At 42.9% G+C, this 21,733-nt stretch overlaps 2 protein-coding genes across 7 annotated transcripts in view; both read right to left on the bottom strand.

Moving 5' to 3' along the window:
• WIZ (WIZ zinc finger) overlaps positions 1-1,436 on the bottom strand; it is a 53,773-nt gene extending 52,337 nt beyond the window's left edge. For all 6 annotated transcript variants that reach the window (XM_075272813.1, XM_075272814.1, XM_075272817.1 and 3 more), the window contains exon 1: positions 1,329-1,436. The gene's annotated coding sequence lies outside the window, so the exon portion shown is untranslated. The remainder of the gene's footprint in view (positions 1-1,328) is intronic.
• Positions 1,437-8,845: 7,409 nt separating this feature from the next.
• Positions 8,846-21,733, bottom strand: part of RASAL3 (RAS protein activator like 3) — a 37,311-nt gene continuing 24,423 nt past the window's right edge. The window contains exons 6-18 of the mRNA XM_075276124.1: positions 21,372-21,492; positions 21,192-21,290; positions 20,533-21,057; positions 20,314-20,458; positions 19,672-19,816; positions 16,924-17,160; positions 15,637-15,838; positions 13,287-13,378; positions 12,264-12,540; positions 11,840-11,956; positions 10,644-10,831; positions 9,719-9,794; positions 8,846-8,989 (exon numbers count right to left, since the gene is read on the bottom strand). Of these exons, the coding sequence (XP_075132225.1) occupies positions 8,846-8,989; positions 9,719-9,794; positions 10,644-10,831; positions 11,840-11,956; positions 12,264-12,540; positions 13,287-13,378; positions 15,637-15,838; positions 16,924-17,160; positions 19,672-19,816; positions 20,314-20,458; positions 20,533-21,057; positions 21,192-21,290; positions 21,372-21,492 (2,368 nt within the window). The remainder of the gene's footprint in view (positions 8,990-9,718; positions 9,795-10,643; positions 10,832-11,839; positions 11,957-12,263; positions 12,541-13,286; positions 13,379-15,636; positions 15,839-16,923; positions 17,161-19,671; positions 19,817-20,313; positions 20,459-20,532; positions 21,058-21,191; positions 21,291-21,371; positions 21,493-21,733) is intronic.

Below are 21,733 nucleotides of genomic sequence, written 5' to 3' on the forward strand. Positions count from 1 at the left end.
TATTCTATTCTAAGTCCTGCAGGTGCGACTTTCTCTCATGGTAGAAAAGTAAACAGACATGATGGAAGGCGGCGTCCATCTTTACATTTCCATATTAGCCAATGCAGTAGGATGCAGGGCTGTGGAGCAGGAGCCAAAATCAGGACCCATTTTGGGTGGAATTGGAAAAAAAAAAAAAAAAGATTATTGTTATTTGTATATAATTCATTAGATCAATAGTTTGTCACAGGGATTCAGTCAGTAGATTTTTAGAGGAGCTTTACTACCCCTGACTGACCCTGAGGGTTGGTGGTTTGGCCTGCTGACTCCACAGCATTGGATACATGCAGATGGAGGGTGGTCAGTCTACATCATCATTTTAGCCCGTTGCTCTGATCCTACAATGGACTTCAGAGACGTCAGCCTTACTTATTGGATACCCTATAAGGGTAAAGATATCCTTATAGATGGCCCTAATAGGGCAATATTATAGGGTCAATATTAGGGGTTATCCATACAGGATGGGTCAACAGCGGCCAAACCGCCCTGAAATGGGGTGTCTTTTGTGGCGAAATTCATTGGGTAACAGGAACCCCAACACATCTGTACCAGGTCCCCCCAACTATAGTCGTGTACAGTATTGGTCTCCTCCATATTGGGAACAGACATCTTATGGGCCTCCTGGTGTAACCGCTAAGTATGCCATTGCAAAGTCGGAAAGCCCCGGTGAAAACCTGCAGCATCAATAACGCACGTGGATAGAAAACCCGCCACGCAGGTCACTTTTTGGGGTTTTTACAACGCAGAGATTGAACCGCCTCACTGTTACACCCCGTGGTTCTACTTAGACCCCTCCACGATCCCTGGTTCAGTAGATTGGCAGGTGTACAGATAACATGCCACCTGCCAGAAACCAGACTGACTACTACTGCCCCCTATCGCCCCCAGGGGAAATACCTGACCCCTGACGACAAACTTTAGCAAAGTACGGCTGTCAAAATCATAAAAAATAAGAGGAAAGGTCTTAAAAATTTGCAAAAATTTTTTCAAAAAACTGATGTGAAGGTGACAGCGGCGGTGACAGACAGCGCTGGTCGCGGAGGCTCAGCCATACAGAGCAATGATGAACAGACTACAAATAGCAGCAGTGTGTGAACAAGTGCCAAGCTCAGGAGCCCCGGCCACCCCGCACATCTGGCACAGGTGCCCCGTACACTACTTATCACAGACTCCACACACACAGCCCCGCTACCCGCACTCTACTCCCCCTCCCCTCCCTGTGACAGCTGTTAAAGTGGTAATTTTACCCCTTCCTATACCTCCTCCCACCCTACAGCCCCGTGTCTCACCCCCCCGGCCAGGTGTCGGGGCTCGGTCTCGGTGCATTGCCCCTTTAAGAGCGGCTCCGGTACAAGACGATCCGTCCGGAGACAGGAGACAAGGGGGGAGCTGGAGAATACAGACTGGGCGCAGGAAAGTGACGTCACCGGCGACGCCGACCTAGGCACGTCGCCATGTTGAAGGAGGCACATGAATAGGCGTGGCTAACATAAAGACGCACCGGCAGTTTAGGAATGGCAGGAGAGGGGCGTGGCTAAGGCTCTATGTGGGCTGGGGGCTGTAATACTGTCAGTCATACAATGTTATTACCCCTCAGTGGGTATTAGTAGTCAGAGCAGATAATACCCTTTAACCATTTCACTTCCAGGTCTATTTTGGAACATTTTTTGCAATGTTGGGTTTAGAGATCCATTTTTTCAAATGATTTTTTCAGTCACCCTAGATGTGTAAGGGCTTGTATTTTTGTGGGATGAGTTGTATTTTTCAATGGCGCCATTTTGGGCCTACATATAACACTTTGATGAACTTTTATTAACTTTTTTGGGAGGAAATGGAAGAGAAGGCATTTTCATCGTAAATTTTTATTATTATTATTATTTTGCTTACTTGTATAGCACCATCATATTTCGCAGCACTTTACAGACATTGACAGTCACTGTTCCATATAGGGCTCATAATCTATATTCCCTATCAGTATGTCTTTGGGGTATTCAATGTGCAGTATAAATGATGTTAAAGGGGTTATTGGGAATATTAAAGGGGTTGTATAGGGAAATATATTTGGTGCACTGGATGAGCCTACTTACCACTAAATGTGCGCCATTCCCATCGTCCCATTCTTAGGGAGGGTTCACACGATGTCTTTTGGCTCTTAATCTGGCACGTCTACGCCGCGGGAGCTTTTGCGAGCCGTATACGCTCCCATTGATTTCAATGGGAGCCGGGATCGTATATGCGGCGCTATTTTGCGGCTGTGATTTTGCGGCCGCAAAATAGCGCCGCGTATACGATCCCGGCTCCCATTGAAATCAATGGGAGTGTATACAGCCCGCAAAAGCTCCCGCGGCGTCTACGTGCCAGATTACGAGCCAAAATACATCGTGTGAACCCTCCCTTAGATTTGTAGAGTGTAGCTGGATGTCCCGTTTTTCCGGTGCTGACATATCCAGCTCTGCTCTACTCCTGCTGTTTGTACATAGGGCACTTGGTGTCTCCACTATATAACTTTTCGAGCTCTGCCTGCACTTTCTTGCTGAATTAGGGCGGATTCACATCTGCGCCCGGTCTCCGCTTTGTGGGTTTCCGACTTCTGCCCGAGAAACTGGACAGGAGATGGAAACATGGCAGTCAGTGAGCGCCCGTGAGCATCTTCTGGTCTCCGCAGGAAACCCGCGGACACAAAGTCCTGCATGTCCGACTCTGTGTCTGGTTTACAAAACCGGTTTCGCCGCGGAGAGGCAGAACACGTTCATGGGCAGACACTTTGCAAACCCATTCAAATGAATGGGTTTGAAAACTGACCTCCGGGTTTCTATTTCCTGTCCTGTTTCTCGGACAGAAGATGGAAACCTGCAAAGCGGAGACCAGGCGCAGGTGTGAACCTGCTCTTACTGTGGTTCTGAAATACTTCTCCTTTTCGATAATATCACTCACATAGGGAGGGTCATGTGACCGAGTCCAGAGGCAGTACTGCTTGGCTATAGAAACACAAGCCATGAAGCTCCCGGTGAGGCACAAGTTTTTGTAATGATGTCACTACCATAGGAGGTTTGGACATAGGAGCAGAGCATTGGCGACTTTTATACATTGTGCTCCCCGCTCTGTAACTTTATGAGCTCTGCCTCCACTTCATGGCTGAGTTACTGTGGTTCCGAAATACTTCTCCTTTTCGATAATATCACTCACAGTTGATGATGGAATATCTAGAGGGGAAGAAATTTCACCAACTGACTTGTTACAGCAATGACATCCTATTACAGGACCAGGGTTAAATGCTATTATAGGACTGTATCCTTAATCCTAGATTGCACTGCATTATTCTTGTATTGCAGTGTATTATGCTTGTCAGTGTTAGAACCAATTTACAGGGACGTGTTTCTTGGTTACATGGTGTCTGCGGCCATTGGTAGGTCTGGCTACAACCCATGATTGTTGGTCACATTGTCTTCTTCCGGGACACCACTTAGGTGACCTCAATAACTAAGAGGTTAAAAGAGCAGGATCAGAGTTCTTATCCTGCCTTTGCAAAAGGGTGTTAAAGGGTGTGGGGCCCCAAATCGAATTTACATACTGATGACCTTTCCATAGGGTGCCATTAACTGCTACTGGATGGGTGGCACATGCTCCTATTTAAGTAATAGTAGAGGCACAGAATACCCGCATATTACATATCGGTGGTTTTGGTGAACTGCAGCACCGCTCTGATTACTTGAGCCCCCACAGATCACATACTGATGACCTACCATGTAGGGCCAGACAACCTCTTTAACTGTATATTATAGCTGACGTGATTGCTAATGGTGCAAACTCAACTTTTTGAGCCCAGACACTACATTTACTCCTCTGTGTGGAAACTACAGTCCACCTACAACACAAATGTAAGGGTTCATGAAACCATGACAGCTATGAGGGATACTTTGCAAATGGATATGATGGATTCTACAAGCCAAGGAATAAGTAGCATAGGTGTAAAAAGCTTCTGCTGAATGCATCGCGCGTCATGACTTTCAAGCCTACTCTCTGCTACATTGCATTTGTGACATATACTAATGTTGGATGAGAGGGCCTGCTTGAAATTGTGACCCAATTCATCCCAAAGGTGTTAGATGGGATTGAGGTCAGGGCCAGTCAAGTTCTTCCACGGCAAACTTGCCCAACCTTGTCTTTATGGATCCTACATTGTGCACTGAGGCACACTCATGCTGGAGAATGGCCTTCCCCGTACTATTCCCAAAAAGGTTGGAAACATATAATTGTCCAATATGTCTTGGTATGTTGGATATGTTGAAGCACTGGAAATAAGGGGCATACACCAACTCCTGAAAACAGCCCCATAGCATTACTGCTACTTCACCAAACGGTAGGGTTGGCACAATACAGTTGGGCAGGTAACCTCCTGGCATTTGAGTTTGGGGCTCTGTCAGGCCAGTCAAGTTCTTCCACACCAGACTTTCCCAACCATGTCATTATGGACCTTGCTTTGTACACTGGGTACTGTTTTACTGAATCAGAAAAGGGCATTTATTCTTCATGACTGACCATGGTAGGAATTCATGACCCGCCACATTGCAAAGACGGCATAGTATGACAGTATTTGGGGATTGGTGGAATCCTAACCATTAGACCCCATGAACATGAACAGAAAACATATTATAGTGACATGTCATCACCTTAAAAGATGGAAATACCCCTTTAAGAGGCATCACGTTTTTTACACTTACTTTACCACCATCTGCAGCATTTCTTCTGTGATTCTGAACCTCCTGTTTTCATGTTTTACCTCCAGCTAGTCAATGCATTGATATCTATCGTGTGTTATTCAGTCCAGGAACCTTTCTAGTCAAATAAGGAAGTTCCTCATGTACTAAATGGAAGGTTTTATCTCCATGGAAGTGAAACTACAAATCCTGGGGTGGCTTACATGATTTTAGGAAAGGAATCAATTCCTGCATTTTCCAGAATGATCAATTTTCCGTCACTTTTCCTGACTGTCTGCTTTAACAAATAATTGTAGTCTCCATACCATGTTGCAACAATGTCAGACCTTTGTTTTTTTGTCTCATAACTGTGCGTTGTGGCGTTCCTCTGTTATTCCTCCTCACATTGTATGAATAAATTGACCACTGTTGGGGACGTGCCCGTATACATTCGAGAAGAGCAAACTGGTTCATAACAAACCTAAAAGTTTTGGCTCAGCCAAACCTCAAATTTTTGGAGTTTGTCACCTATGAATCATTATTATACTCTGGGGACTCTTCAGATCCCAGAATATAATAATCAGAGGTGAGAGAAGGTGCAGAAAAAAAACATGCCATGGTACTCGTTCTTCTTTCCAGGACGTCTTCTCTGATATCAGTGGGTTTGGGTCATCACTGAGGCCTGTGGTTGGTCTTCCGTGGTTAGACATGTTAGGAGAGGTGATGGGTACGTTTTATACATTCTCTGCACAATCAAAAGCCAATAATATTATAATTGGAAGTCAACATTTGCTAAATCATGGGCCTAGACATATTGGGCAGCATATGAGCTTCATATAGCAGAGTAGAAGAGGCCTGGTTCCTTCCGAGCAGTTGTAATCCAGGTGGTATGTGCTAATGGTTGGAATTTCAGGGGTTATTAGCTCTCCCTCAATCTAATCTTCTTGAGCTCTTTGGAATGCTATTACTAGACATGTCATCCTAGTGGGAGGTTTGTGGTATTTTAATATATGCTTTGAGGGTGCCCATAAACAGATGCCATACCAACACCAACTATTGGCGAGACATCGGCTTGTCTTCAAAGCCTTGACATGCCAGTGGTGTCAGTGGCACAGTATGGATATCATCTTCCCTTATTATGTGGGTAAAGGGGGGAATTACATTGTAGGACACTGTAGCATTTAGTATGCCTGTTGTCTATAGCATGGGAACAGAGACGTAACTTGAAGCTCTCAGGCCTCTACATACCTTGCGCCATTTAGAATAATGGTATGTTTTATGTGGAAGAAGGACCTTTGGGGCCCCCTTAAGGTCCAGGTCTTGGTACCTTGCACTCCCTATAACTACGCCCCTGTTTGGCAATAGAATATAGTTACTGCCCACCCAGAGCAATTTCGTGTCATTCATCCCCACCTATAAATCGCTGGCTACTCTATGCGGTGACAAATTATCTACAGTGTTCAGTGATTGGTTGCGGAAGGAAGACGTGTCATTGTAATGACAACAGTATTTAAAGTGAAAATGGGCTCCATACTGAAGTTGGCTTGAGGTTGAACAACTGAGTGAATATGGAGCTAAGGCTTGAAGCCACCATAGACATGTATTGGTCCATGGAAAATGGGACAGATGGGATGGGACATCAGTATACAGTCGGTGATATCCAAGGAAATAGAAATCAATGGAACAGGAGAGGAATAGGTCTTGCCACATATTTTTAGGCTCGATGCTATGGCCCTCACATAGTTCCATATAAACTACAGATGTGTGGGGCCATAGGAAGGAATGGATATGTATGTTATCTGCTATTATAGATCCATAATAATGGTGGGTATCACAATTTGCCAACATATGCAGATATAGACAGGGGGAATCGATAAATTTGGTAAAAAGGTTTCTTACCTACTCCTATCACAAAAATGTACTTCACCTTTTTTTATCAAAGCATTATTAAAAGTTTAGCCTTTCATGTAACCCCTAGGCCTTGTCGGACGCATAACTAACATGTAAAAGCCTGTTTCTATATTTACCTAAGAATGTGTCTCAAACCCTTCCACCCAAATGTTATTGACGTGTACTGAGAAGAACATGATAAGATCCAGGGAAAACCTCCTGTAGAACTTCTAGAAGTGTCTGGTGGAAATTCAGTCACTGATCATCCAACTTACTATAGATTTCGGTAATGAGACGAAAGAATGGACAACAAGGTCTCATATGAGTGGAGGTATGGTGAGCCTAGGTTGGAAAGCAATGAGTCATAATCGAACAATTTCCCAATTGTGACTTTTGTTAAGACTTTCTGGTGGTCCAGACACTAATTTTACCAATCTTTTTTTTTCTGCCTATTGACCTGGTACAAAATGGCTGCTGCTTTTGGCTAAACTGGATGACAGGGTCAGTTTGCTGCCCTCCCCTAGAGTATCAAAGAACATGTGAAGACATCAGGGTCCCAAAAGTTTAGTCGAAAGGGGAGCATTTACTACAGTCTATTTTTTGGGTTATGTTCACACTATCTTTATTAAGGTCCGTTGCTGTCACCCATCGTAGGATGATAGTAATGGACATTAACAGTAGAAGAGTGATGGACACAGATGGAGCAACAGACATTAAGTAAAAGTATTGTGAACATACCTGTGCCAATAACCAATCAGGTCTACAGATAGTACTTTGGTCCAACACTTCCGGACATAGATATCTTCTCAGTTTATTGGTCTACATTCTATTTCCTTAGTAGATAAAATTGTCCCTCTCTGATATATAATGCATTTTATTTGGGTATTGAGATTCAAAAGTGAACAATATTGAGTTAAACTGTTCACACAGAAGAGAGCTTGAGGCCAATTTTGACTATTGTCTGGTAACCATTGGCACTTCCATGTGACAACATATGAGCATGACATACTGTATGAATCTCATATCTGTTAAGTTGCATTTTGGTTATCTTTGTTGGATTTTTTTTTTCATTATTGGGTGTCATTGAAAAGTCTTGACCAAATAACAAATGTGTATTCCATAAATTGAAGCTCAGACTAGGCCTCATGACAGAATTGCCATTTTAACTTATGGCATTGTAGTTCTCAATAACAGACGTCCCAGACCAACGTTGAACAAGTCAATCATAAAATGGCCATCCAAGATCAACAATATATGGCTAGGTTTATATCATTGGAGGTTGGGAAAGAAGGAGGCAAAGCCAAACATATGTGTTGCGTTTGCTAACTATGCAACAGAGAATATGGAGAGTTGTTGTAATAGATTTCTCTACCTCCTGTATAATCCCACTGTCATGTATATTTATCCCAATCTCTCCTTAAAGGGATTCTACCATTAAACTACCTTTTTTTCTAATGAACACGTCGGAATAGCCTTAAGAAAGGCTATTCTTCTCCTTCCTTTAGACGTGGTCTCCGCCACGCCGTTCCGTAGAAATACCGGTTCTAACCGGTATGCAAATGAGCTCTCCGCAGCAATGATGGCGGGCCCCAGCACTGAAACATCGATGAGCGCGTCCCCATTGCTGCCTGAGAGCTCTTTCCTGCGCCGCCTCCTTGTTCTGCAGCAACTCCGCCTCTTCTGGCTTCTCTTGCTCTTGTAGTTCTATACAGGAGCATAGAGAGGCCACCCCAAAATGGCCGCTGGCTCCTGTATTGAACTGCAAGAGGCGGAGTTGCTGCAGAAGAAGGAGGCGGCGCAGGAAAGAGCTCTGGGCAGCAATGGGGATGCGCTCATCGGCCTTTCAGCGCTGGGGCCCGCCCTCATTGCTGCGGAGAGCTCATTTGCATACTGGTTAAAACCGGTATTTCTACGAAACGGCGCGGCGGAGACCACGTCTAAAGGTAGGAGACGAATAGCCTTTCTTAAGGCTATTCCGACGTGTTCATTAGAAAAAAAGGTAGTTTAATGGTAGAATCCCTTTAATAGTCCTTTGATCAATTTACATAGTCCTGTTAATAGATGAATTATATGTAAATACTCCGGTCATACGGGTCTACAATAGTACTGGAAAAATTCTGATATGCGCTGCAAAAACGGTTACTTGAACTTGACCCGCATGAAAAAACACACAGCGCCATTTTTGCACCAAGATGATGACTTGCAAATAGGTGAGCAGACTACTCCGTGTCAGAGTTTTCTATTCCGTCCACGTCATTGGTTATGGAGATATCCTCTAAGGCGTTTTCCATATTATGCTTATGCTCGTTGTGACCTTGTTTGGAGTTTCTAGGCGTCTTCTCCAGAGCTGACAGACGTCTCTCCTACAAGAATAAATCAGACAAGTATATCTCTGACTCTGTCTCTGATAAATAATATTGACTAAGAACAGGGAAAGAACCTATGCACATAATCAATCACGGAGCCATACTTTACCTCAGATTTTAGTCTGAGGTATAGGTTTTTTTTCCCTCATTGATTCCATAAAAATCTTCCACATTATGGAGGTATTAGGGGCACAGGTAGAACCTTTATAGATCTTTAGGGACTCCATATACAGGGTATGTGCATGTAGCTTTATTGAGCTCAGACAAGTGGGAAACGTAGTCACCATCTTGTCCAACAGCGATGGGCCCTAAGGGTAAATACCTTTTGGATAGGATATTTTGCAGTGTGTCAACAACCAGCATAAGGCGGTGACTTCATTTTATTTTAATTTTTTTCCATGAGATTGGATCCCCTGCAGGGGCATAACTTAAGGAGGCAGTCGCACCAGGGCCCAGGAGCCTTAGGGGGGCCCATAAGCCCTGGCATCAGTATTGAGACTGTAGCTTCCATCTGGCCCATAAGCCAAGGAGACCCACAGATTACTCTAACAACACTAAGGTGAATTAAACTCCTTAGCACCTGTAACCATCACTATCAAGAATTCGCTGTAGGGATGAGGTAGGAGGCCCCGGACAAAAGACTGAACCGGGGCACACAAGACTTTAGTTACACCACATTGTTTTTATGCCATATTCATTGACCATTACTGTTCTCTAGCACCTCACCAGTATTCTAATCTTCTCCTCGGTCTTCCCTCTTTGTGTCTTCTCTTCCATACATTCCTTCTCTAAGGCGTCCATCCTGATATAAAGTTACAAAAAATTAACAATTAATTTGAACAAGCCAAGTGACATGATTTACATGGGGACCGGGGTCTGAGATTTGGGACTCTCAATGGTGCTCCAAAGAGCTGATTTTCATATTGATTAAAACAGTTATATCTCGGCAATGGAGATAAAAATTCACAAGGGGAAAACACTGTTTGATTCAGAAAACCCTAACCTATCTATCTGCAGGACTGGGTTGACATGCTTTTTTGGGGGTTTATCCCATCTCAGTCTTTCACCAGTCTTTCACCAGTCTGCCTGCAGTTTTTTCATCTCATTTTCTGTGTATTTCCTCCCTCCCTCTTGCTAAATGGGCCAGAGAAGTCTGACAACACTTATGCAGGTCAGATAATATGCAGATGCTTGTACAGAATGGACTCAGTGTTATCTATGTGTTTACATAGAGTGATAACAGACTTGGCTTTATCAGCAAACTGCACTTAGCTGAACAATTGTCCTGCCAGCAAGAGCAGAGAGTGAGTGATGTAATTTGTCCTATAGGTCCATATTTGTCCATATAAGTCCGTGGTTATATCAATGCTGTGTAAACAATGGGAGGAATATGGTCACATAGCAGGCGAACAAAGCAGAATTTCTAAAGCAATATATATAGGAAAAATCTTCAATTTACATAAGCTACCAATTTAGATAGGATGCTTGAGATGGGACAACCCCTTTAATGATTAACAGGACATGTTGTCTTCACATGGAAACCAAATCCTCTACCTATAGATTTTGGAGATCAGGGAAGGTTCTCACTACTCTGCTTGACAAGTCTGAATCTTACCTTTGCCAAGTACTAAATACTCTGCATTTTTATTACCTGCCCTGCATTTGTGTCATCTGGTTGGTCATCTCAGTGTGCAATGCCTTGTACATTTCCTCCACTTTCGCCAACTGTTTTAGAGCTTCCTGCATCTTCTCCGCCATTTTGAGCACCTGTCCCTCCAGATCTTTTTGTTTGTCCTGGTTTTCCGCAATTTGTCCCTTCATCTCCTGTAGGTCCAGCTCCTAGTGAGATCCGAAATGATTGTATCCGTGAAAAGTAACTCAGACATATGAAGTAAACAGGCAGGTCACTCGTCACTGTATTATTTGTAGTATAGGCTATATCTTTTTATATATGATAGCTGTAATTTCAGAAGTCATCTAAGAAATATTCAGATCTTGATTAAACCCCTTTAGAGACCTGAAATTTTGGTAGTGGTTACCCTACATCTCCCCATATTATATAAGAATTAATATAATGAATTATTTGGGGTCTTCACTCTAGGACTGGTGGTCCCTGATGGTCATCGGGAATTGAAGACTGTTTTTTTTTTCTTACTCTAAAGAATCTGGAGAACATCACAGGGTGACCACAATCTCTACAGCATGAGGACCATGACAAGTATGACTTTGGGGATTAACTGCTACCAAGATCTAAATTTTAAATTTTTGGGTTGAAATAGTTTTGTATCTTTGGATACATATCAGCTGGTTGTGCACATTATAGCGATTTATTATCTAATATGTATGGAGGCCTTCTGTCTCTCCCAGGGTAGCAGACAAATTTGTGAGAAAGAAGGATCGGGCATGTTGAAAAAACTTTAGCATGTTCTCCATTCTGCATGTCTAGCCTGTTTGAATGTACATGTCGGGAAGAACATCCATTGGCTGAACTAGCTGACAACTACCTAAAGTCACTAAAGTCAATGGCTTGCTTTATCCATAGTACAAGATGTCAACAAATGTATCAGCAGCCTTGAGACTATTTTAGCTTACTTGTTGTATGGTTAGCATTCTACGCGATTTTACACAATTTTTTGGATATCATCTGGAATTTCAGGGATTATGACCATTAAATGGATATAAATAAACAGGTTATTTTATGAGGTTTGATATCAGTGAAGCCAATGGTTGGTTAATTTACAGCAAACATTGATTAGAGTTATTATATTAACTACTTCTCTTTATATCAATGGGTGGTTGTCAGTGGGAGTCTTGTAATACTACTTTATTTGTTATGCCTCAGATTACCTGGCTGTTCTCAACTTCTCTCGTGTGATTTACAAAGTTTAGGTCCTCATTCCGGCACCATGGTACAGTTGACTTCCGTCTTGGCAGAGTGGATGAATGTCTTTGTCGTGTTGGCTTCTGTTTAACAAAAAAATGGAAACATTCCAGTTGTGAACCTTATGGAACAGTGATTTGATCAACACAAGGTATTGTTATTTTGGCACCATCCTACATGGCACTTTTGATTAGGAACTGTATAATAGGATTTTTTTGGATACTGTATGACCACCACAGGGTACCATCCATCGTAAAGCCTGCCCGGCATACTTGATCTTCAGGTCCTACCAGTTACTACTCCCAAATATTTTTTTTAGAGTCTTCTGAAAGCATAAAAGAGGTCAATCCAAATGTATTAGGAAAGATTTGGCACAGAACATATTCATACCATGACGCCTTGGCCTACATCCTCCCCTTCTTCTTTCTCAGCCACTGAAGAAACATCTTGTCTAGTTTTACGTTCACGTCCTGGCCTAGTCTGGGCCGGAACACTTTGCGTTCGTGTCACATGACGTCTGTTCTTTTTCTCCCTCTCCTCTATCCTTGGTGGCTGGACTAGTCTTTCCTTCATGAGGCTGCTCAGTGACTGACTCCTCTTCACAAGTGGGCGAAGATTGCGCATGTCTTTCGGAAACATGTATTCGAGTTCTTCACTTTCATCCTGACTATAGAAACAATGGCAATGTAAGATGTATACAGAATACATGTACAGTTACGAAGCACCTAAAGATGTTAGATGGCTCCCCTACCTGAAAAGACCTAATCTTGCATGCTTGGAAGATCTGGTTGCTCATATTTATTGAGAGATCTATTGGACAAAATCTTTTGGTAAATGTCTGTCTTCCAGTGTCTGTGGCTACCGCAATAGCTTGATAATCTAAAGATGGTCATACACCCAGGGGTGAACCATGGCTTTCTGCCGCCTGAAGCGGACGTCAGAAAGCGCCCCCCCCCCGGAGGGGGCGGAGATGAGCGGAAGGGGGCAGGGCCGAGCAGAGGGGGCGGGCCCGAGCGGAGCGATCGTCTTTAGTAGGCAGAGAGCAGGCACGGAGAGGACCTCTCTGCCTGAGCGTGAGGAGTGGCCGCTGGAGCAGCGCTGCTCCAGCGACCTCCCAAATCCACCGCTCAGTGACGGTGACCCTAAGCCAGTCCAGGACAGCTTGTCCTGGACTGGCTTAGGTCAGCAAAAATGCCGCCCTCCCCGTGGCCCTGGCATAGCGCCACCTGAAGTGGTCGCTTCAGGTTGCCTCATGGGAGGTGCGGCACTGCTACACCTCCAATAGCGGTTAGCCAACATCTATTCCTCCTGATCCCTTCTCCAATACACAATAGCTTGGCGGTGGCTTATGCTTGATGTTTTGGTGTTTATATTGGGAAACTAGCTTGATGTGCCCGCTCACTGCTGTCTTACCTCTGATCCTGGGTGATACATTCAGGAACTGGCAAACCCTCAGCCAAGGCTTTGAGAATTGTTGGCAGTGGCTCCAGATCATCTTTAGTTTGCTATGGAAATAAGGAGAAACAGATATAAACCAATAACACTATATACCTGACCCCTACAAAACTATTAGAAGATACAGTAAAACCTCTTTGAGCCAGTCATTGATTATCAAAAGATAAAAGGGGACTCCTAAATGGGGAGCCCTCTCAAGTCTCTGATAACCAACATACCGTATGTACTTGAGTATAAGCCAAATTTTTTAGCACAGTTTTGTGCTGAAAAGCCCCCCTCGGCTTATACTCGAGTCAAGCAAAAAAAAAAAAAAATTTCCAGTAGCTTCTGCATTTCCCCCCCCTCGGCTTATACTCGAGTCAATAAGTTTTCCCAGTTTTTTGTAGTAAAATTAGGGGCCTCGGCTTATATTCGGGTTGGCTTGTACTCAAGTATATACGGTATATAAGATTATAAGACCTATTATTAGGAAAAGTGATCTAGATCAAGGTGGTGTATGAGGGGGAGGAGGTCTAAACAGCCCCAGTGGGTACACTGTACAGAATGCTTCAAGAAAAATTCCATGGCTTATTGAAGTAAGTCACCAGAAACACACTACTGTAGGGCTGGATAGACTTCTTTAATTTCCTTCTGATTTCCTTTGATGGTTGATAGTCTGTGAATCATAAATGCCTGCCATCCGGTTCCTAGAGTGAGAAGATTTAGGATACACATCCTTCCACTGTCAGAAAGGAGAATATAAACCTTTTCATGACAAAAATAGCAGGTGGTCAGCAGCATATAGTCATGGAGAGATACCGTGGTACTGAGGATGTGACAAGAAGGGGGCTATATAAGGGGCCACACGGTGGCTCAGTGGTTAGCACTGCAGCCTTGCAGCACTGGAGTCCTGGTGTTCAAATCCCGCCAAGGGTAAAAAACCATCTGCAAGGAGTTTGTATGTTCTCCCCGTGTTTGCATGGATTTCCATCCCATATTCCAAAAAAAAAAGACATACTGATAGGGAAAAATGTACATTGTGAGCTCTATGTGGGGCTCACAATCTACATTTAAAAAAAAAAAAAAAGAAAAAAAGAAGGGGGCTATAGTTACTATGTGGGGGGCACAGACAGAGGATGGAAGTAATGGGAAGCTTTTGTACACAGACATGTTGTGTACAAGTCTTCTTACCGTTTTGGGCCCAGATAGAGAAGGAATGGAAAATGTAAATGTAATTGTATTGGAGGGCCAAACATCTGCTATCTGCTGGATTTGTATGATTATGCCTCTGGAAGGGTTGAGCCGATCTTGACTTTTCAGGATCGATTTTGAAATCCAATTTCTGATCATTTTTCATTCGAACCCGATTTCGATCCCAATTCTGATCCCAATGCAAGTCAATTTGATTTTTTTACCAATCGGAGATCATATTTTAAAAACAATCCTATTCACTATACAGCATGAAATCTAACAATTGAACGCTTTAATTGTTAGAATCCACGCTGTGTAGTGATTTTTTTTAATCACTAAGTAGCCAGAGGATTTTTTTTTAATCCTAATCTTCTGGCTCCTTAGTCCCCGATGGTGTCCACTTACCTGCAGACATGGCTGGTCCAATGCCCAGTGTTCTCGTTCTTCTTCGCCTTTCTGCCCCCTGCCTCTCAGGTTAGGAGAGTGTGGGCGGGTTAGGAGAGTGTGGGCGGGTACTGGGAGGGAATTCGTCATGTCTCCCCTCCCAGTACATGCCCACACTCTCCTAAGCCACAAGCCCCGCCTTCTTCCTAGCTCTTTAACACTAACCTGGGAGGCAGGGCAGCGAGGCGAAAAAGAACGAGAACACCAGGCACCGGACCAGCCATCTCTGCAGGTAAGTAGCTACTAGAGATGATAGCTAGTCTCTCATTAGAATGAATGGACGCAGCCGGCGTGCAGGCTGATTCCATTCATTCCTATGGAACCGCAGCGGAGCCTTCACACTGTGTATACACTCCGCTCAGAATGAGCGGAGCGTATACTCAGTGTGAAGGCTAGCATTGTTAGCTTTTCCCACAACACTTGGCCAGTAGCAAAGCATTGTGGGAAATAATCACTGATCTCGATCCCACCTAAAAAGATCGTGTTCGGAATTCCGATCGCGATCGTGAAATTTTCTCGATCGCCGATCGGAATCCAATCTTTTCCGAACACGATCGCTCAACCCTAGTCTCTGGCCAAGTCTGTTGCCTGTTACCTGACCATCTATGGAGGAGTATCCTTGTGAGTGTGACCTGGGTAAAGTCCACACCCTTTCAGTTTGCATACTTTCCTGTGAATGGGTTATAATAAGCACCTGATGGACGCCGGTGAAGATCCCACACAGCATATAATGTAAGGTAGATAGTTCATAAGCCAGATCGACACTGCCCTCATAACCCGTCACCGCCACATCACTGTCCGGATCTGTTACTGTTTGCAGGAAGAGAGACATCTCATCCCAGTGCTGCTCCAGGAAGCCATTCATAAAAGACATGTAGTCCTCCTTCTCTCCAAACCTGTCAAGTTCAAAGATTATAGAGTAAATGATTGGCTGGATTACATAAAGTCAGATATCACACAATGTAAATACATACACTATGTATATTTAGGTATGGTCTATGGCAGAGTTATAACGGACATTGACTTGGTGATCCCATCCTGAGTTAGCAGGAGTAGCAACTGCAGGACGGAAGAGGAAGACTTATGCTAGGTTCACACTAGTGCTAGGTACTCCGTTGTTCGGATTCGCCATGGAACCTTAATGACAGAGAACTGGACTGCTTACACAGCGGTTACACATGGAGACTGGCGGACCTCATTGACTATAATAGGGTCCGCCTGGCGTGTGTGCTGAAAAACAGTGGAGAGAATCATAATTCTGTATAGTATTATGCCTAAGACCATATTACTCAGGAACCCCCATTATGTCAGTCTTTGTTCAGTGAATAGAAATATATTTAACCAGCAGAATTGTGAAGACAGCTCTGGAGTATAATACAGGCTGTGACCTTCATTCTTTATAGAGGCCTTAGGCTGGCCACATACTTTTTATAGTTGTCGGCCATAGTCATCTCTCATGACCACCCATACACATACATGCTTGGTATATATTCTAAATTAGGAGAGGGGAAAAGCCCATGCCAAAAACCTATAATGGCAATATAGCCCATTACTTCTCTTCCACAACGCCTGCCATCAGGGAAGAGTTGGAAGGTTTACATTGAAAAGGTTGCCCAGGAATTTTGTTTTTATGGCTTAAATATCTGACCATGGGGAGCCAACAGGCTCTGTGCTACTTGCCCTGGATGGTGATCGTCCACCGTGAAGTCAGTGAGAGTCATCTGGCCACAATACATTGACCAGAACCAAGTGCTTCCGACTCGGTGTTGTGTATACTACGGGCATTGGAAGTAGCCCTGTACAGCTGATAGGGCCAGGGGCCCCTTACCAATCGGATATTTATCACCTATTATTAAGATTCATGGACAACCCCCTTCAACATCTAATCTGTACAGAAGGAGTCATGTTCATGAGATAAGCCCTTGAATGTGCTCACTGCAATAAACTCACATGTAATAGTTATATTACATTAGATTATCACCTAGTGAAATTAGCCAGATTCTGCAAGACTTTGGCTACCAGGGTCAATGTGCGAGCAGCGAGAGGATGAGGATGTTCAGGTGAGAGGTGAAATAGTCCTGGGGAGAGAATAGCCGGGCACAGGAAACGCAAGAAGAGGCAAGCACTGACTAATCGGGAACCCAATTCTGGTCTTCCTCGCATGACTACTTTTTCTTGCCAGCTCGAGAATACTGCCAGGAGCTCCGGAGGAAAATACCTGCACATAACAAACAAAGGATCTGTTTTCCAAGAAACATGGAAAGATATATGCTACACCTCCAATTCCGAAAAGTTGGGACATTGTGTAAAACAAGAAAGCAATGATTACGACGAAATCTCAGATAACACATTTTATTCACAATAGAACATAGAAGACATTTCAGAAAGTGAGAGTTACATAATAGAACATAGAACTCATATCAGAAGGTGAAAGTTACACAATAGAACATAGAAGACATATCAGAAGGTGAAAGTTACCCAATAGAACATAGAAGACATATCAGAAGATGAAAGTTACACAATAGAACATAGAAGACATATCAGAAGGTGAAAGTTACACAATAGAACATAGAAGACATATCAGAAGGTGAAAGTTACACAATAGAACATAGAAGACATATCAGAAGGTGAAAGTTACACAATAGAACAGAGAACACTTATCAGATAGTGAAAGTTACACAATAGAACATAGAAGACATATCAAAAGGTGAACGTTACAAAATGCAACATAGAACTCATATCAGAAGGTGAAAGTTACACAATAGAACAGGGGTCAGAAACCTTTTTTCTATCGTGTGCCAATTTTTTTTTTTTTTTTTTTAAGTCAAAGATGAAGTAGTCAGTGTACCCCCACAAAGCTGGGTTACTGCAGATCACTCTGACACTCGTTCACACTAGCGTCAGCCTATTTGTTGTTCTGGTCCGTTGTTACTGTAATGGTGGACTTTATGTAAATTCATGTAGGGGTGAACATCTTTACAAATATTGGCAATATTTACAAGGATGTTGCCCCCTACATGAAATTTATATAACATTCACTGCCCCCAACTTTGTGGGGGCAGAGGATGTCCCTCATATAGCCTGGTCTTTTTGTTGTTGCATAAGCCCTTACAAATCTGTCCAGCCTTGTTGGAAACGCCTACTTTAGCAAGCTCAGCCGCCAAATCATAGTTTACTTTGGCACTTGGATACAAAACCGGAATTGCATAGGCAAATGCTGCCCTCTGACTGTGCTAGCTCATGGCCCAGACATTAAGATGCCTCGCCTCATAAACCCCTTAGAGCCTCCTCCCCTCCGACTGTGTCTACGGCGGGTAAATATGGCTGAAGTGCCAACCTTAGCACAAATGCCGGGGGTTGCTGACCCCTGCTATAGAATATAGAACACATATACACATATATACACATGTCTATCATCTAAAGTTTTGAAGAAATACAATTATATACGGACAAAGTGCACATGAGCAAATATAAAATGGTCACGCAAAATACGAGCCAAAAAAGAAACATCAAAGGCCATGAGATAATAGTCAATAAGGGGCAAAAGTTATAATGCCCAAAGTACAAACCATATAAGGGGGTAACAAAAGACGCAATCCAAGAGAGAAGGGGGTAGGGGGAGAGGAATAGAATGAGTAATTAAGCATCTCCTCAACTGAGCAGGGAACCAGAAGAAATATACATCAAGGATCTATAGTTCATGGAGTACCCAAAATATGTCCCCAAATAGCTTGAAATCCCTTTTCCTCCTTATTCAGAGGAGCAGTCAAATATTTCTATGTCTTAGACTCTCTAAACCTGGTGTACAACTCCTCCAGTGATGGAGGGGGCAGTTATCAATAAGATAAGCTGAGGTAAGGATATACATATCCCATTTTTGCATATAGGGATGTGTAGTGATCCCACTAAGGGATGGATCCAAGAGAACCCTGCAAATCCCTGACATGAGGCCAGCTGTGGATCACTCAGATTTGCAAAGATTTTGGAAATTCATGGGTATAGGAACATGAGGGCCATGGAAGATAGAGTGGACTAGATGATTTATCTATATATATGGGAACTCGCTACTAGGAGGAAGATTACATTTAGACCTGAGGTCAGCGAAAGACAAGGAGGTAGCACGTTTTATAATGTACAATGTTTACAAAGTGGAATAGGCCTTACACTGCTGCCGTAAGTCAACCCCTCTTGTTTTTACAACTGTTTGTAAATGATGCAGCTTTAACTTCCATTTGTGGATTGCGCAGTGATCTGTTCACAAACAGTGATTTCTGGAAGTATTTCCGAGCCCATGTAGTGATCTGCATTACCAATTATTGCTTGTTTTTAATGCAGTACCACCAAGCCTCCAATATTGACCATAGTCATCTAAATGCTCACCTTCAGATGCCATTTACTATTTAGAATGAATCTACAAAAAAAGTTGAGCAACTTTGTAAATGCATTGTACTGATTTTTATATACAGACTGTATTTTAACTACAGTCACAATATGGTTAGGCTTCAGAGCTGAAATCTCCCATGGACAGGTCTCTAAATTCTATTGAGTGTTTACAAAGTTGGGCAAGTTGTATTCACACCAGGAACTAGTAAATCTAACTTAATGATAAGAGCTCAACTAAACTCATAAATCTGATTTTTGTCATTGAAACAGAGCAGAATTTTGAATGCAGCTCTGGAGTATAACACCATTTGTAACTCAGAATCGGTATTAACAGTATTAACATTACTTTTGTGACTGCATTATGCTCTCAATAACTTCTTCACAGCTCCTCCATAGATGTTCTCTGTTTTCTTGGAGTTCCTCTGGTGAACATCTCTGTGGGTCGACCTCATGACTCTCTGTTGATGTGTATACGTGAGTGACAAACGGGCCTAGGGACAATATAAGGTTTCCACATATTATTCATGGTTCGCCACAATTTATGTTAAATTATTTTTTGGGGTTTTACTTTAGTAATGGTAAGAAACATATTAGTTGTTAGGGATTGCCAAATTTTTTATTTTTTTTTTAAATAGAGATAGTGCCACACTTGTCCAAAGGCTAGGTCTGGTATTGCAGCTCATTTGAGTTTTCCTAAATGTGAATGTGCTTCGATACCATTCATAGCCCTGTCAACTGAAATTATTTTTTATAGGTAACACCAGTGTGCACTTGCTTGAGGGCCCTCAAATCTGAGAGTGCCCAGAGACTCATCTGCCACTACTCTGCCGCATGGTAGTTGGAGGCCATTACGGATTCTATAATGGAACCCAAGTAATGCCAGAAACTATATTTGCTTGTGGACCTTTGGCCTCTTTTCTATGGATGTTATTGGTCATGTTCATGTCTACAAGCTTTGATCTTTAGGAGAAGTCTCATGTTTACGAACCAAGGGTCTCTTGAAGATACGTTTGTCCCACCATTTTCATGTATTCTTCAATAGCCTTTGTGAGAATAGTGTTTTCACGGAAAATTAATGAGTCTTGGACATCATATCGCGAAATCTCAGCTACGCCAAGGTCTACAAGGAACTCCTACAGAAGAATAAAAAAATATAAATGGAACAGTAAAAGTTGATCAATGGTATAAACGTCAAGTCTTCTCTCACCTTGGCTTGGCCAGTGCTTTGCAGGACATATATCATTGACCTTCCAAGCTCTTCCTTTTCACGGGCACTTAGAATGGGCTCCATTGCTCTGCTCAACTTGAGATATCTCCAGGTTAGATATTCTGCAAACTCCTTATACTGAACCAGAGGGAGAACACAAAGTTTCCTATATCTGCCTCGTACTCTCAGTGTCAAATCCCCACCAAGAGGCACCCATCTCTCCACTCCTTCCTTCATTCCTTCCAATGCCAATGTAACAGTCCCTACTCCAGTGGCATCTTTGCCCTCTCGAAGAAGATGAAGAGCAATATGGCCTGATGAGAATGGCAAGTCCATCATGTTAAAGTTTTCTCCCCAAAATACCACTCCTGCTTCAACTGCTTTACTTGACGTCCGTCCATAAAGACACCCATCTAGATGGACTTCACAAAAGTAACGAGCACGAGAACCAAGACCTGACTGGGGAAGGCCTTTGGCCTCATGGATCCAAAGACTAAGAGAAGACTCTTCACGTTGACAATTATCCTGAACAAGCAGAGAAAATAAAGAACATGAATTCAGCAATTTGGACAGAATTTGGACAATGGTCTACAAGTATAATTTTTTTTATATTTTTGTAGTATGACTTGTGTATACTACCATGTGAGGTATCCACTAACCTTGTCTGGTTGAACAACCCTGCGGAGATTGTCAATCCACCGATCTCTCTCATGGACTGAAGAACATCCAAAACAATGACTACCAGAAGCTGTGATGACCTACGAGAGATAGTGGTGTACAATGTAAGAGACATGGCATTCTCTAATTCAGCCAATGATGGACATGGAAGTTCTCATTACCTCAAAGCAGAACTGCTCCCCGAGTATACTGCTATGTAGAGCCCTTACAATGATGTCTCTCTCATTATTCAGGTCCAAGATTTCCCCACAGCTCAGCGACTCACGTGATGCATGCAGGCTCCTGTAATACAATGTACATGGCCATATTGTGGTTATGCTATGTCTATAGTCTGTTAAGGAGCTATACTGTATCTATATGTGCTTTATATGCAGTCATGAATTTTTTTCTCCTGGATTCATAAAGACTCGAGTTGGGTGCATTACTTATAGGGAAGAACATGGTGTACTTATGGGACATAATATTATTCCATAGGGATTCATCATGCCGCATGTATCTGTACGCTTAGGATATATCCACATGA

This window comes from Leptodactylus fuscus, chromosome 5 (genome assembly GCF_031893055.1).
Source record: "Leptodactylus fuscus isolate aLepFus1 chromosome 5, aLepFus1.hap2, whole genome shotgun sequence".
In the NCBI taxonomy this organism is placed as follows: Eukaryota; Metazoa; Chordata; class Amphibia; order Anura; family Leptodactylidae; genus Leptodactylus; species Leptodactylus fuscus.